The 13,948-nt window shown below is 31.2% G+C and overlaps 1 protein-coding gene across 1 annotated transcript; it reads right to left on the bottom strand.

The window, feature by feature from the left end:
• Positions 1–928: 928 nt before the first annotated feature.
• LOC106365056 (probable WRKY transcription factor 9) lies at positions 929–2,931 on the bottom strand. The gene is made up of 4 exons (XM_048747817.1): positions 2,140–2,931; positions 1,827–2,039; positions 1,619–1,732; positions 929–1,384 (listed from the first exon to the last, which is right to left on the bottom strand). The coding sequence occupies exons 1-4, from the start codon at positions 2,539–2,541 to the stop codon at positions 1,106–1,108; spliced, it is 1,008 nt and encodes a 335-aa protein (XP_048603774.1). The 5' UTR covers positions 2,542–2,931; the 3' UTR covers positions 929–1,105.
• Positions 2,932–13,948: the final 11,017 nt, after the last annotated feature.

Genomic DNA, 13,948 nt, shown 5'->3' with positions numbered 1-13,948 from the left:
CCGGAACTTGGGCACGATGCAATCGTCACCGTGAACACTATGAGTTAGTGTATTTGGTTGTCAAAATCAGAGTTGTGTTGAATGAGAAATGAAGGTCCAAAATGAATGACTTGCAAAACTTATAAAGTTTTAAATTTGGTTAAATATAAAATATTTAGCAAATTAGATCACTTTGGATATATGGGTTGGAATTTGAATTTAAATTTGTTAATTGGACATTATGTCAATCAACTTATTTAATTATTCTTATTCATGATAATTTGTATATTTATATATAAAATTATAAACCCAAGCAAAGTATAATAAAGGTTGTTGAATTGGTCAAAACCAAGACATTACTTTGCAAAGCTAACTTACAAGAATGTTGGAAATCAATGCCATTACTACAATAGATTCGTACGTTGGCTGACTCCTTAGTTTGCATAACGTGCACTTCCTTTTGATTATAAAAGGAGAGCACTTGTGTAGAAAGCAACGTACCCGAGACAATTATTATTATTTTTTTTTTCTTTCTCTTTGATATTTTCTTTGAGTCTAAGAGTATACACAAAACTAATTTCGCCAGGCTTCTGATAGAGTGACGCAAATCAGAAGATTTTTTGCAGTTGTATCTTGGGACTCATTACGTTATCGAATCGTCGCACTACGAGACGTATTTTGAGTTAAGTAAAGAGATAATATTTCGACTCTGCAGTTGTATCATCCTTTTCTTAATCTTTGGTATAATTTTATCAAATTTATTCTTTACAATATTCAGTTCTCCGTAGTTTATATAATACTGTCTCATCTAGAGATTGATCAACTTTAGTTATATGTTCTTGGAGAATTCTAAGCGATGTGTATCAAATGATTCTATCACGGGCGTGTCGCGATTCGTATATGTAATCTTTTCATCCCTTCGCGTGTTGTACTTTTTGTAACAATGTTATTTAACTTTATATAGCCTTACTTTTTTTATAAAAAGATGAACATCAAACTAAACCATCTTCAACCTCAGTTTTGAATATGCGAGGCATAAATGTTTTAAAAATAAGACCCAAGAAAATACAGGAATACATGATGTTGACTTCACTTACAAAAGAAAGTGATGATAGATGTTGAGAATCTACATCATCCAGTTTAGTCGGTTTTGGGAAGAAGAAACATGGTCACCTCCTCTAAATGAAGAATCATCAAAGTTGATCAAGCTTCTTAATGATTGATTGTTGCTGCCATTTTGTTGCAAATAGGAAGGATGAGAGAGGTTGTCGCTAGAATCCAGTAGCAAGAATGGAGAAGCAGAGGCAGTGGAAGCCATTGCTGTTGCTCCTACCGGAAGTGGATGGTTATGTGTCCCTTCGTAGGTTGTTATCAATATCGACATGTCTTCTAAACACCTTTGCACCTTCACAAATGCTTACAACTCTTTAATAACTATATACACACATTGCATATAACGACAAAAACTATATATAGACATAAAATAAAATCATGACATGTAGTTTACTGATTTATACTAGTGGCATCACATGCATTTTCAAATCTAGTAAATAAAATACTAAAATTTCTGTTATTTTTGTAAATAAAATCATAAATTTGGTTATGTAGTACATATTTGAACTTCTCGCAGAGAGCTTACCTGTTTCCTAACGGGACATCCTGGAGCCACGGTGCATCGGTAATAAGCTCTTGGACATGGATTCCCTTTCGCCGTTTTTTGACCGTACTTTCTCCATTGGCATCCATCATTCATCTACACATATACATATACATAAAATTTTATATAGTTTTATGTTACATTTCTCCAAATTGAGTCTTAGATCAGATATATATATAATGGAACTCACCGTTGGTGTGTCACATCTGGCTCTCACAGATACCCTGGCTTTTCTATTCCCCGGAGAAGACGTTACGACACGTTGTGAGTATTTATCTTGTTTCTGCTTTTTCTGCAAAGAAAGTGAAAGCCCTAATTCTCCGTCTACCAAATTCAAGGAATCATATCTTTCCACTCCTCTTTTCCGATCCTTGGCTTGTGCTCCAAGGAACGTTTCAAGATCCTAAGTTAAAAAGAGACATCAAGTTATATATAAATGTTTAAGTGTTAATTATCACACTACTTGTGAAATTAATGTGTATGAAAAGACAAGATTCTCTCACCATCTTGTTGGTTTGATCGATTACCGGGAATTTCATCTCGAGCTGGCGATAATCTTGGAGGGTTTGCTCTACAAGCTTCCTCAACCTCGTATTCTCTTCTTTCACATGTTCCATTTCGATCTGCATCTGCAAGAGCTGATCTCCATCCATAGATGTTAACATATTATCACACAAAATGTTCTGATGTATATTTAGACGTATCGTAAGTACCTCTTCGCATTCTTTTTCTTCTTCTCGGGTTTTTGAACGTAAACAAGAATCTTCAATTTCGTCTTCTTTCACCATTTTTTCATCTTTATCTTCACTAGCATCTTCTTTTTCTTCGTCTTCCCTCTCACAGATATGTGTAGATCTTTCTTCATCTTTCTCTTTTTCGAGCTTGAGAGAAAGATCCATGCCCATTAATAGAGATGAAATTCAGACCTCTGTATTTGTTTTAAAACTTTGAAGTTTGAACTGCTAAAGTCAAATTCCATTTTGCTGATCAGAACTTCGTTTACTATTTGTATTATTCACTCTCGTACGCATCTAAAGCTAGCTTTGACTTTCTTTAAATAATCAGTTTATCGTTAAGACAAAACTAATCCTTCTTAACTAATAAAGCACTTGTTTGGCCTTTAAAAGTAATTAAACCGGAGTTACCAATGGAATCATGGATACATTCGATGGAGTTTCTTTAACATTATAAAATATTTTGTTATAATATCAATATTTGGGCATTAGGGTCCAGGAAATTTCCCGTCACGTGTATGCTACCATGTGAAATACAGAAGACCATCGATGTGTGTATATCTTTTCAACTTGTAAATGATGTGTTTTAAACTAAATGCATTAGGGCATGTTTACCGGAGTTCTTAGGGTGAGGTTCTTACCGTAATATAAGAGCGTTTCTTAGCTTTAACTAAGAAAAACTAAGAATCGTCTCTTAATTAGTTAAAGTTAAGAGACGGTTCTTATATTACGGTAAGAATATCATCCTAAGAACCTCCAATAAACATGGCCTTAGGACTTAAAATGCATAGTTCAAAATAGTAAGTGTGTTCATCCCGGGACCGATCAGAAAGTGAATAGAGTTTATAAAAAAAAAAAAAAACTAAATGCATAGTTCAAAACGTACCAGAAGAGTATATTTTTTTCCCCTCAATACAACATCAGAGGCCTCAAATCAAAGCTTCCAAAGATATATAACGAACTGGATTACTAAATAATATGAGTCTATTGTCTTCAATTTTCCTCTCGAATCTTGAAATTTTCAACTTCATACATTCTAGGATGGTGACCGGTGAGGATATTTTCTTGAAGTCAAATTTGTTTGGTGTTATGGAATTGTATTCGCGCGTAGCCCTCATGCTAGGGTAGTGAGAATATTAATTACGATCTTCGTGCAACTTCTTAGGAAAAGTGCAGTTACTATGATGGATGTTAAAAGACGTTGCAAAGTCTTCTTATCTGTTGTTTCTAGATCTCACTACTTAATCAAAAAGCCAATTCTGAAATTTTATGCGCTACAGACAATTTATATTAAAATAAAAAATATATTTTTTAACAGTTTATGGATTTATGTTTTTATTTTAACAGTTTATGGATTTATGTTTTTATATACATTACCCCATAAGAAAAACCTTTTAACAAAAAAATAAATACATTACCCCATAAAATTTTAGAAAACATATGCCGATATTTTATTTTTCTATATGCTCCAAACCGACCTATCTAGCAGACGTGTGTAGTGTAGCATAAACCAAAGTCACCAATCTGTTGTGTATTATATACAGTTGATGTTGGTTTGAACTGGAAATAGTATGTTAATTTTTTTTTTTGGTCAAATAAAGAAATAGTATGTTAATATGTATGAGATATAAGAAGCGGGGCTTGTTGGTATTAAGCTTTGTACGTACGTGTAGGTGCATAATTTCATGGCGAGAACTTCGGATTATAGTATTATGCATGTCCCTCTGCTAAATAATTAAAGCTATTTAATTTAGTTAGTGCGTTAATCTCATCCATTCTATATGTGACATGACATCATTATTGCTTTTTTCCCAACGTGAAATTGAGATTTGCAATTAATAAATTCGTACGAAAAAATCCAGAACAAGATAGTTTTCCTTGGGATCGGATCTTAAAATAGTCAACTAGAAGACTTTCAGTTTTTATTATTTTATAGAGTGAATGTGTAGAATATACCAAATTAAAGTTCAAATTAGCTGAATGCCCGTAATTATGGATAACCCAAAAATGAGTAATTTTTTGACATTGTATGGACGAAAATACCCTCATGCTTTAACGAAAATAAGTAACTCTAGATTTATCAGCTAAATATTTACATAGCAGGTAACAATCTACATACTAACTAACATATCAACTAATAATTTCAGTATCATCTAACAATCTATGTATCAAACAAATGTATCGACTAACAAATCATATATCAGTTAATGAAACTATTAACAATTAATTAGTTATCTATCAAATAGCCTCAAATCTATTTGTAACAGCTAACACTTCATGTATCGATTAAGAATCCATTAAAATCTAAATAATAGCAGGTAAGTAATAAAATACCTACTAACGTATATATTATCTAAAAGTTGATTGTGAGTCAAAATTAGAAACATTGGAATTGTGGTGAGATAATAAGATTAGCATTATGGATGTGAAAAGAATCAGAATAAAAAAATAAAGATTTGTGTTGAATTAGAAGATGGTTTAAAGAATCTATACGAGAGATAAAGAGATTAGAACACATAAAAGGGAAAAGGGAGAGAGATAGAGATAAGGGTATTATAGTCATAAAAATATTAAAACGAAACAAGGATATATGGCAAATTATATGGGTTTTTGGGTGCATTCTTACCAATTACTCTATTTTATAATCTTACATCACATTCATTTTAGAAGCTTTTTAATCCAAAATGTAGGCTTTGGTCCATGAAATTATAACAAGTTCGATAATCATATCTCTAGCGCCAAATCAAACTCGTGAATAGATTATAAACTCAATTAATAACTACTAGGTAAAGACCGGCGGTGATTGATGCGTAAAATATTATGTAACCAAACAGTAAATCTATTCGCATCATCACTGCAGGTCTTTGTATTATGTGACCACTGGTGACTATTAAAATATAAACAAAAATGAGTAGAAAAAGAATGAATATGAATAAAATAAAAGGAATGAAAAATGAATATTTATTCCTTTTGTTACATATCAATTTTGATAAAGAATGTTTTTTTTCTATAGTTCCTTAAAATTCAAGGAATGACAAGGAATCAAACGCAGCAAAAATTTCCTTTAAATGATGTATTTTATAAGGAATAAGTAGGACTATTCCTCTTAGTTCCATATCTCACCATTTGGACCCTAAGAGCATGATTATCAATGGAACTTATTTGGTGGTCCTTAGAGTTTTTTATTGTTATTTCTAGATTAGGACATTGTTAAAGACTTTTAATGAAAATGGTGATTATTGGTGAGACTTTTTGTTGGTCCTTAGGTTAAATTTTTTTTTTTTGAAATAACTAGTAACATATATAAGATAAAACATATTACCATTATAAGTTGAATAACTAATAAGAAAAACAAATTTATTCATTTAATAGAAAATTACAAACATTTTATTACATTTCATTAAAAAAAAAGTACAAACTTCAGAAATAAAAGCAAACACACAACTTATTCAAATCATAGAAACTTATAAATTATATGTTATTTGGAAAATGTCCAAATTTAGCCTATATTTTTTCAATCAGATCATTTTTTAATTGTTCATGGGCTTGTCTATTCCGAAGGCTCGTTCGACGATCCATTGTACTGCCGAGATTCGAAGGCATGTTGACGGAAAATGTATCCACTTCTTCTCTTTCTTAAAACTCAAATTTTTTATACTGAGTAAATGATGACCGTTCATCTTCGACAATCATATTATGGAGTATGATACATGCTCTCATAATATTTCCTATTTTCTCTTTATCCCATAACTTAGACGGATTTCTGACAACGGCAAATCTAGCTTGCAGGACTCCGAAGGCACGCTCAACATCTTTTCGAACTGATTCTTGGGTTTTAGCAAATAATGAATGTTTCTCACCTTTTGGTAGTCGGATAGATTGAATAAAAGTCGCCCATTTCGGATATATACCATTCGTGAGATAATATGCCAAATGGTACGGATTACCATTAACATAAAAGTTTAGTTGTGGCGCTATTCCGTTAATAATGTCATCAAAAACGGGTGATCGATCAAGAATATTAAGATCGTTCATAGTACATGGAGCTCCAAAAAACGCGTGTCATATCCATAGGTCATAAGAAGCCACTGCCTCCAACACAATTGTTGGTTTTCCGGTTCCTCGTGAATACATTCCTTTCCAAGCGGTGGGGCAATTCTTCCACTCCCAATGTATACAGTCGATGCTTCTAATCATCCCCGGAAATCCACGTTCTTCTCCGATATGTAGTAGTCTTTCCAGATCCTCCGGTGTGGGACGTCATAGGTATTCATCGCCAAAATAGGTGATTATTCTGGCGGTAAAATTGTGCAAACATTTTCGAGCTGTTGATTCAGCAAGACGGACATATTCGTCTACTGTATCAGCCGCACCACTGTATGCCAATTGACGAATTGCTGCAGTACATTTTTGTAGAGGTGAAAGACTTGACCGTCCGGTTGCATCTTCTGATGGTTGAAAATACGGTATTTCGGTGGAGAGACGATGCACAATTTTCAGGAACAAAGATTTGTTCATTCGAAACCGTCGCCGGAATAAACTGCGAGAGTATGTTGGATTCTCGCTAAAATAATCATTCCAAAGCTGGTTGTGGCCTTCTTCCCGGTTTCTCTCTATAAAATTATGTTTTTTTCTCTCTTTTGGTTCTGGAATAGGGGCATAGGTGTTAAAAAATTCTTCAAATGGGGTATCAAGATCAAACTCATCATCATCATCTTGGTGGTAATGATAATGGGAAGAAGATGCCATAGAAATGGAAAAAAAAAAAGAGAAATTATTTTGAAGAGTGGAGAGTTGTGAATGATAATGGGAAGAAGATGCAATATTTATAGCTTGAGAATTGGAGGTTGTGAAACTTTCGTGAAGCTTTGTTATTTGGATGTATCCATCTTGTGATATTTGATTGTGTAGTTGTGTAAACAAACAAACAATCACATGTGAACCTTATTGAAATATCTTTCAATTTATAAATGCAGCTTGTGATTCTTGATTGTTTTGTTGTGGACAGTGTGCACAGCTTCTTTTAGGTAATGAGTGTCCTTTTTGCTAATCGATTTTAGTAGAGATTAGATTCTTTAATCGTTGATAGACACCTTCTTGATTGTTTTGTTGTGGACTGGTTTTGGTTTTTGATTCAAAGAAGTCACTTGTTTATGAGCATCACGTTATACCGTTTTTGGATCTATATATGTTACCAATTGGATAGTTTGTTTGGTGTTGTTATTACCAAACATGCACACACATAACTCATAACATATTACATACAAAACATTTGACATTGTTCTGATCCATACATTACATACATATTACAACAAAATCATGCGCAGTTAATACAGCATGAGGGTACATATTACAACAAAATCATGCGCAGTTAATACAGCATGAAGCTGATATACCGAACTCGACCTCAGGCTGCGGAGGGTACTGAACCCGCGAGGCATCAATCTCAGCTTGGTCCAGCAGTATATCAGCTTCAAACTAAGCTTCGGTTAGGCTGTAGCCACTGTCTGCTGAGTCTCCTAAACCGTAGTCCTCCGATTCAAAAGGCTGTGTGTAGCTATAATCCAGTCCCATTGCTTGTGTTACCTGAGAATAATAAAAACGTAAGTACGTAGATTTTTTGCATCATTAATCAAGAAGGCTAGGTGTAGCATAATGCGCATATATTAATACGAGAAGGTGCCTGACTTAAGCAACCAGGAAACATAGATTTTTTGCATCATTAAAACAAGAACTACAATATTCATAACTTAAAAGACATAATTTAAAACGAAAACGACATATATTGTAGGGATTGAGGAAGAAATACATTTTCGATTGAAATAGGCGGCGCCGCTTTCGGTGAGATAGCAGAGCAGGGTTGACGAAGCCTTTCGCCATCGAAATTGCTGAGCCGTGTAGTAATCGGGATGATTTGGGGACCGTAACTGAAGATGCCCGATATCGCCGTCGAGAGAGAGACTCGGGAGAACATGCAAAAGAAAGAAGAGGCAAAACGCAATTGCCCTAGTTGAAAGATGCCATTACAATGCAAAGATATGTTTTAGTAATAAGATTTAGATGAGTGCAATGTATTAGGTATGAGAGGGCTAACAAAGTGTTTTATCCTTATATATGAATATATAGACACGTCTCAGCTATTATTTTTTTTTTAAAAATCAACATTTTTTAAAAATCATTATTTTCCAATTTATAGTAAAAACATGCAATACTTAAGTCATAATAGGTGTGGGCACTTTACCCGGTATTTGAAGCCGCATCCGAACCCGATCCGAAAAACCCGAACCGAAATCCAAACCGAAGTAGCAGAATATCCGAACGGGTATTGAATTATGAGAGATTGTATATCCGAACCCGAACGGGTAATTTCCGAACCCGAATGGATATCCGAAGATAACCGAACATATGTATAATTAACCATATATTTCTAGTTTACATCTTTAATTTTATATAAAATATTTATATTGATACTACACATACTTTAAGTTTATATGATATACATAGAATTACAGAGAAAATAATTTGCTACTCACTTATAATGCATGTCAAATTTTTTATTTCAAGAATTAACAAAAAGTTACATCCAAAATTTAAAAACAATAACCAAATTAATGTTTTTTAGTTTCAAAATGTTATGCTCAAATCTATTAACCATTCAATCTATTTTAAAAAAAAATAGTTAAGTGAAAGTTATATTTTTAAATGCAAGAAATTTGAGAAATGAAAATTTTAAATTTTTATTTCAAAATCTAAATAAGCGAACCCGATTTGAAATAACCGAACCAAAGTAAAAATATCCGAACCCGACCTGAAGTACATAAATACCCGAACAGGTTCTACACCTCTATACAGAAATACCCGAAAATCCGAAATACCCGACCCGAACCCGAACGCCCACCCCTAAGTCATAATATATAGCAAACTTTGATTTAAATTGATGTCCAAATAATACGGACGAATAGTGTATCTACACTTTTAAAAGTTATTATGCTGAATCACAAGATAAATCAGCTTTGAGCCATTTAAAGAAAGTTCCAATTAGCAAAGAATTAGATTTAATGTATTACTAAAAATGTACCCTTACAATAACTAATGCTTATTTCCTTTTTATAAACACACCTACGGTGGAATCTCTATAAATTAATATTCGATAAATTAATAATCTCTATAAATTTAAATTTAACCGGTCCCAACTTGGGCCGGTTCAAAATTTGACACAAATTGATAAAATAATAAGATAATATTTTTTTAGAAAATTCTATATAAATATATTGTCCCATTAAAATTATAAATTAATAATTTATATGTATACATATTTTAAATAAAAACTTATTGTTATATTGTTTGTTTTATATTCACAATTGAATTATCTTTATATTTTCTTAACATTTAATATATTTTTTAAGAGATTTAGTAATATTATATCTAAAACCACATTTAAGTTCTATACAATGTATATCATATACACCAAATATTATAATAAAATTAATATAAATGTCAAATTTCAAAAATTAACAATTAATACCTATATACTAAAATCAAATATATATTTTTATCTTAGAATAAATATATCTTAAATAAAAAATTTTAATAAGGAAACTTTTGTAAATTAATATCTCTATAAATTAATAAAATTTCAAAATCCCAACATTATTAATTTATAGAGATTTTACTGTATATGTTATTAGTTCCTCTTGCCGACCGATTTATACATTAGTTACTACAGATAAATTAACCATACACATCACCCTTAACCAACTGGTTTAATAAGCCTAGATATGTAAATAACCGTTAGCAATGTGTTTGTATACATTTAGAAATACAACTTGTAGACTAACATGTAATCTTAATCTATACATGTTAGAGAAAATGTAACATACACAATAGAGAATTGCATGGTGGAATTCTTATGATTTTGTAGAAAAATATTTCCAGTATCCTATTCACAGTGACAATGTATAAACAGTAAACTATAAAAATGCTTCTCGTATGTTAAAGAATAATAATGGAATTCTTGTGACTTACGTCTGGTCAAATTGTTAAGTATCCGGTTCACTTGTCCACGTTGTTAAGCAATGAATATTCCTAAGATCATAAACATTTGAGGGATGACGTTATGTTTTTCTTGAAGAGATTAAACCGGCTATGATCCTCAATAAATTGTGGTGGTGTTTTGAAACAGTTAAATGTTTTATGCTGTTGAAGATAAATACTTTTTTAATTGGGTGATTGGCATGAAGCTAGTGAAACTTATTTATGTTAACATGTATTATAACATATATATTTTTAGTAGTACGACAATTCCCTATATATTATTGTTAGTTCATTAACAAACGCGATTACTATATCTATATGTGGGGTTAATACAAAACCTTAATGTTAGTTTTAATAACATACAAACATTTATATATGTGGAGTTAATAAATATCTCTAGAGAATAGAAGGTTGGTCTAAGATTTGCCTAATCTCATTGTAATGCTGTCATATAAGCGTTGTAAAGACTTAAAGTGTTGGCAACTCGTCAGATTAAAATGTAATTAATACAAAATAGAAAATTGCATATTTTTGATTCTCAAATAATATATAGGGGATGTGTTGGTTATTTACACGACGTTAAACAACGGTAGCTACTATCCACATGACATAAGTATAAAATGTTAAACTTCCTAGCTAGCCAACAGTTTACATAATCAGAACTTACCTTTTTCTGTTAAGTGGGAATGACTGGAGCCAGATTCTAATCTCTTCCTAGGTCCGGACCAGCCGACAGGCCCGACACTGATTCCTCATGACATGGTGTAAAGTATCTATTCCTACGAGAATCAAATTAGGGCCATAATTGTTCTAGTTTCAAAGGCTAAGCCATAAATCCAACGCCACAATGCGCCATTGATATCAAAACTTACCTTTCAACAGATTTTATTTTTAAAGAAGATAATATAAACTGAATAGCCAACATATAGTTTCCGGGGGAAATTAAGCTAGTAAAGAAAGAAAGCGTACATGCTCTGCATAGTTTTGCACTAATTATAATATTTATCCATTTAATAATATATTCTGTAATCACTAATTTGTAAATTTACACTAATTATAATATTTATCCATTTAATAAAAATTTGGATTCGCCTCTGCATAGTTTTGCAGTAATTTATTAAGTTGGTATGTGAAGTTTTATTTTCTAATATTCAGTCTCAAATAAAATAAACTAGGGTAGGTCCGCGCTACGCGCAGAATATGATTTATGGCAATGTATATACCTATATTATTGTCTATTTTTATTGCGTAAATTTTATATTACGATTTGCTAGAAAAATATATTGAAAAGAAATGGATTTGAAAACATCTCACAAACAAATTCATGTGGGATATTTGTATTTGTTGCTGTGTGTGATTTTGTTAAAGTGATGTTGTTTTGTGGTAATATTTTTAAATGAATATTGTTGGTGTTGTCAATGTAGTATATAAAAGTAGATGAGTTTATATATTTTGTGAATCTTTTATCAATGTGTTGTTGCGTGTATTTAGTATTTGTTAGTGACGAAGCGGATTTTCACTGCAATCACTATGTAAAATTGAATTTTGAGATCTTTGCATTTAGTCATTACTAACATTAGAATTAACGGTTTTGCTTAGGCATGGATTGTCGGTTTCGATTCGGTCCGAGATCTTTTCAGGGTTTTTGACTCTAGAAATAAAACTGTTCTATTATTTACCAAAATTTTGTTTGTTTTGGTTAAATTTGTATAAAAATGTTAGAAACCAAATAATATCCGATAAAATTTTGGTTTCAATTCAGTTCTTGTTCGTTCTGTTTTGGATAATTTGGAAAAATCAGATAAATCAGTTTTTAGTTATTTGGGATTAAATAACGGGTAATTCAGGTAAATTTAATTATTTTGGATATAAATTATTTGGATAATTCAGAACTTTTGGGTAGTTCAGATAATTTTATTAAAAATTGGATAAAAAGTATTCAGTAATTCGTTCTCCAGGTAATTCAGTTTATAAGTAATGTTTTAAAAATTATTTGGTAATTTTAAAAATAATTATAATTAATAGTTTTAAGTATATAAACAATACTTTGAATATTTGGATACATATTTGATTTTCAGTTCAGTCTGTTTTTTTTTCCATTTCGTTTTTTTTGTTCTAGAGATATATGAATAGTTTGGTTATTTTTAAAATATGTTTTGGTTTTAGTTCGGTTGAAGAAACAATTTCAGGATTGGACTAATAACCACTAAAATATTAGTTCCAATTCGGTTTCGGAGTTTTGGATAATTTCAGATCTTTCAGATATTAAATCAGTTTTAGTCATTTTAATTGAAATATCGGGTAATTCGGGTAAATTAAATATTTTGAATTAAAATTATTCAGACAATTCGGTTCTTTCGGGTAATTTTTAAATATTTTTGGAAAAACAATATTCTGGTAATTTGGTTTTTATGTAGTTCAGTTTATAATTAGTGTTTTAAATTTTTTTTGGTCAAAAATTAGTGTTTTAAATATATTTGGTAATTCTAATACTAAAATTATTTGAGGATTTTATTTGTTTGATTCCGGTTTAGTTGGTTTTTTTCCTTGTCTTCAGAGATGTATAGACTGTTTGGTTATTTATGAACGTCAAATCAGTTTTGACATAATTAAAATAAATTATTACTAAATACCAATAATTATTTTCTATTTATTTTGTGGAATTTAATGTGTAAAAAGTTTATCGGATAAATTGGAGTGTAATGTATATTTTATCTAAACATATGAAATATCTGAATTTCATATGCCTATGTCTAGTATAATTTACATTTTCAATAAATTAAATGTAGGTTCACTTTGACATAATTTAAATAAGCTAATACTATAATTATTTTTATATTTATTTGTAGAATTTCATGTGCAAACATTTTACATTGTTTAACTCTGTATATTCTTTTGAAAAATATAATGATTTTTAATGGAATGTTTATAGTTGCGACACAAGTAATTATTTGCTTCTGCAGCTCTACCACCAATTCTTTGTATTCATCTACTATCTTTTTCGAATTTTTCCAGAACTTCAATCATAGTTTTTGAATTCTCGAATTTCTACTTATGCAATGCATCTGTCCGTATCACTCATCCACATATTTTGCTTATTCAATATCTATTACCTTGTTTGAATCTTCTGATTCTTGGATCATAGATTTTGATCGCCTGATTCGAACTCAAGTTAGGCTTTCTTTACTCGAGCTCAATAACTCTTTTTTTCTTCATCATGATCTTTGATCCTTTGCCTCTGCTCCAAATATTTAATCTTAGATTTTGATTGTTCGAGTTGCAACCCAAGCTGTGATTTATGTTCCTACAACTCAGTCACATCTTTTGTTGATACACCTATTACATTATACTTCTTCTCCTCAAGTTGTACGTCTTGTCTCTGCAGCTCAACACCAGCTTCATATTTTTTCCAATTTCATGTTTTACCTTGTGTCTTTTCTCTAAAACCTGAGTCTAGCATTTCTTTGTTTTAGTTGCGACTCAAACTGTGCTTTATGCTTCTGGAACTCTGTTTCTGATTAACTTAAGAAAGAGAGTAAGAGAA

The sequence above is a fragment of the Brassica napus genome, chromosome C2 (genome assembly GCF_020379485.1).
Source record: "Brassica napus cultivar Da-Ae chromosome C2, Da-Ae, whole genome shotgun sequence".
Lineage (NCBI taxonomy): Eukaryota > Viridiplantae > Streptophyta > Magnoliopsida > Brassicales > Brassicaceae > Brassica > Brassica napus.
This window is presented reverse-complemented; position numbering and strand designations above follow the sequence as displayed.

What these genes read in the sequence shown, in the direction of transcription:
- LOC106365056 (XM_048747817.1), bottom strand. Translation starts at nt 2,541, where the DNA reads ATGGGCATGGATCTTTCTCTCAAGCTCGAAAAAGAGAAAGATGAAGAA. An exon ending in TCGATCAAACCAACAAGATG is followed by an intron (nt 2,040 to 2,139) that starts GTGAGAGAATCT and finishes TTTTTAACTTAG; the next exon opens with GATCTTGAAACGTTCCTTGG. An exon ending in GATGTCCCGTTAGGAAACAG is followed by an intron (nt 1,385 to 1,618) that starts GTAAGCTCTCTG and finishes GCATTTGTGAAG; the next exon opens with GTGCAAAGGTGTTTAGAAGA.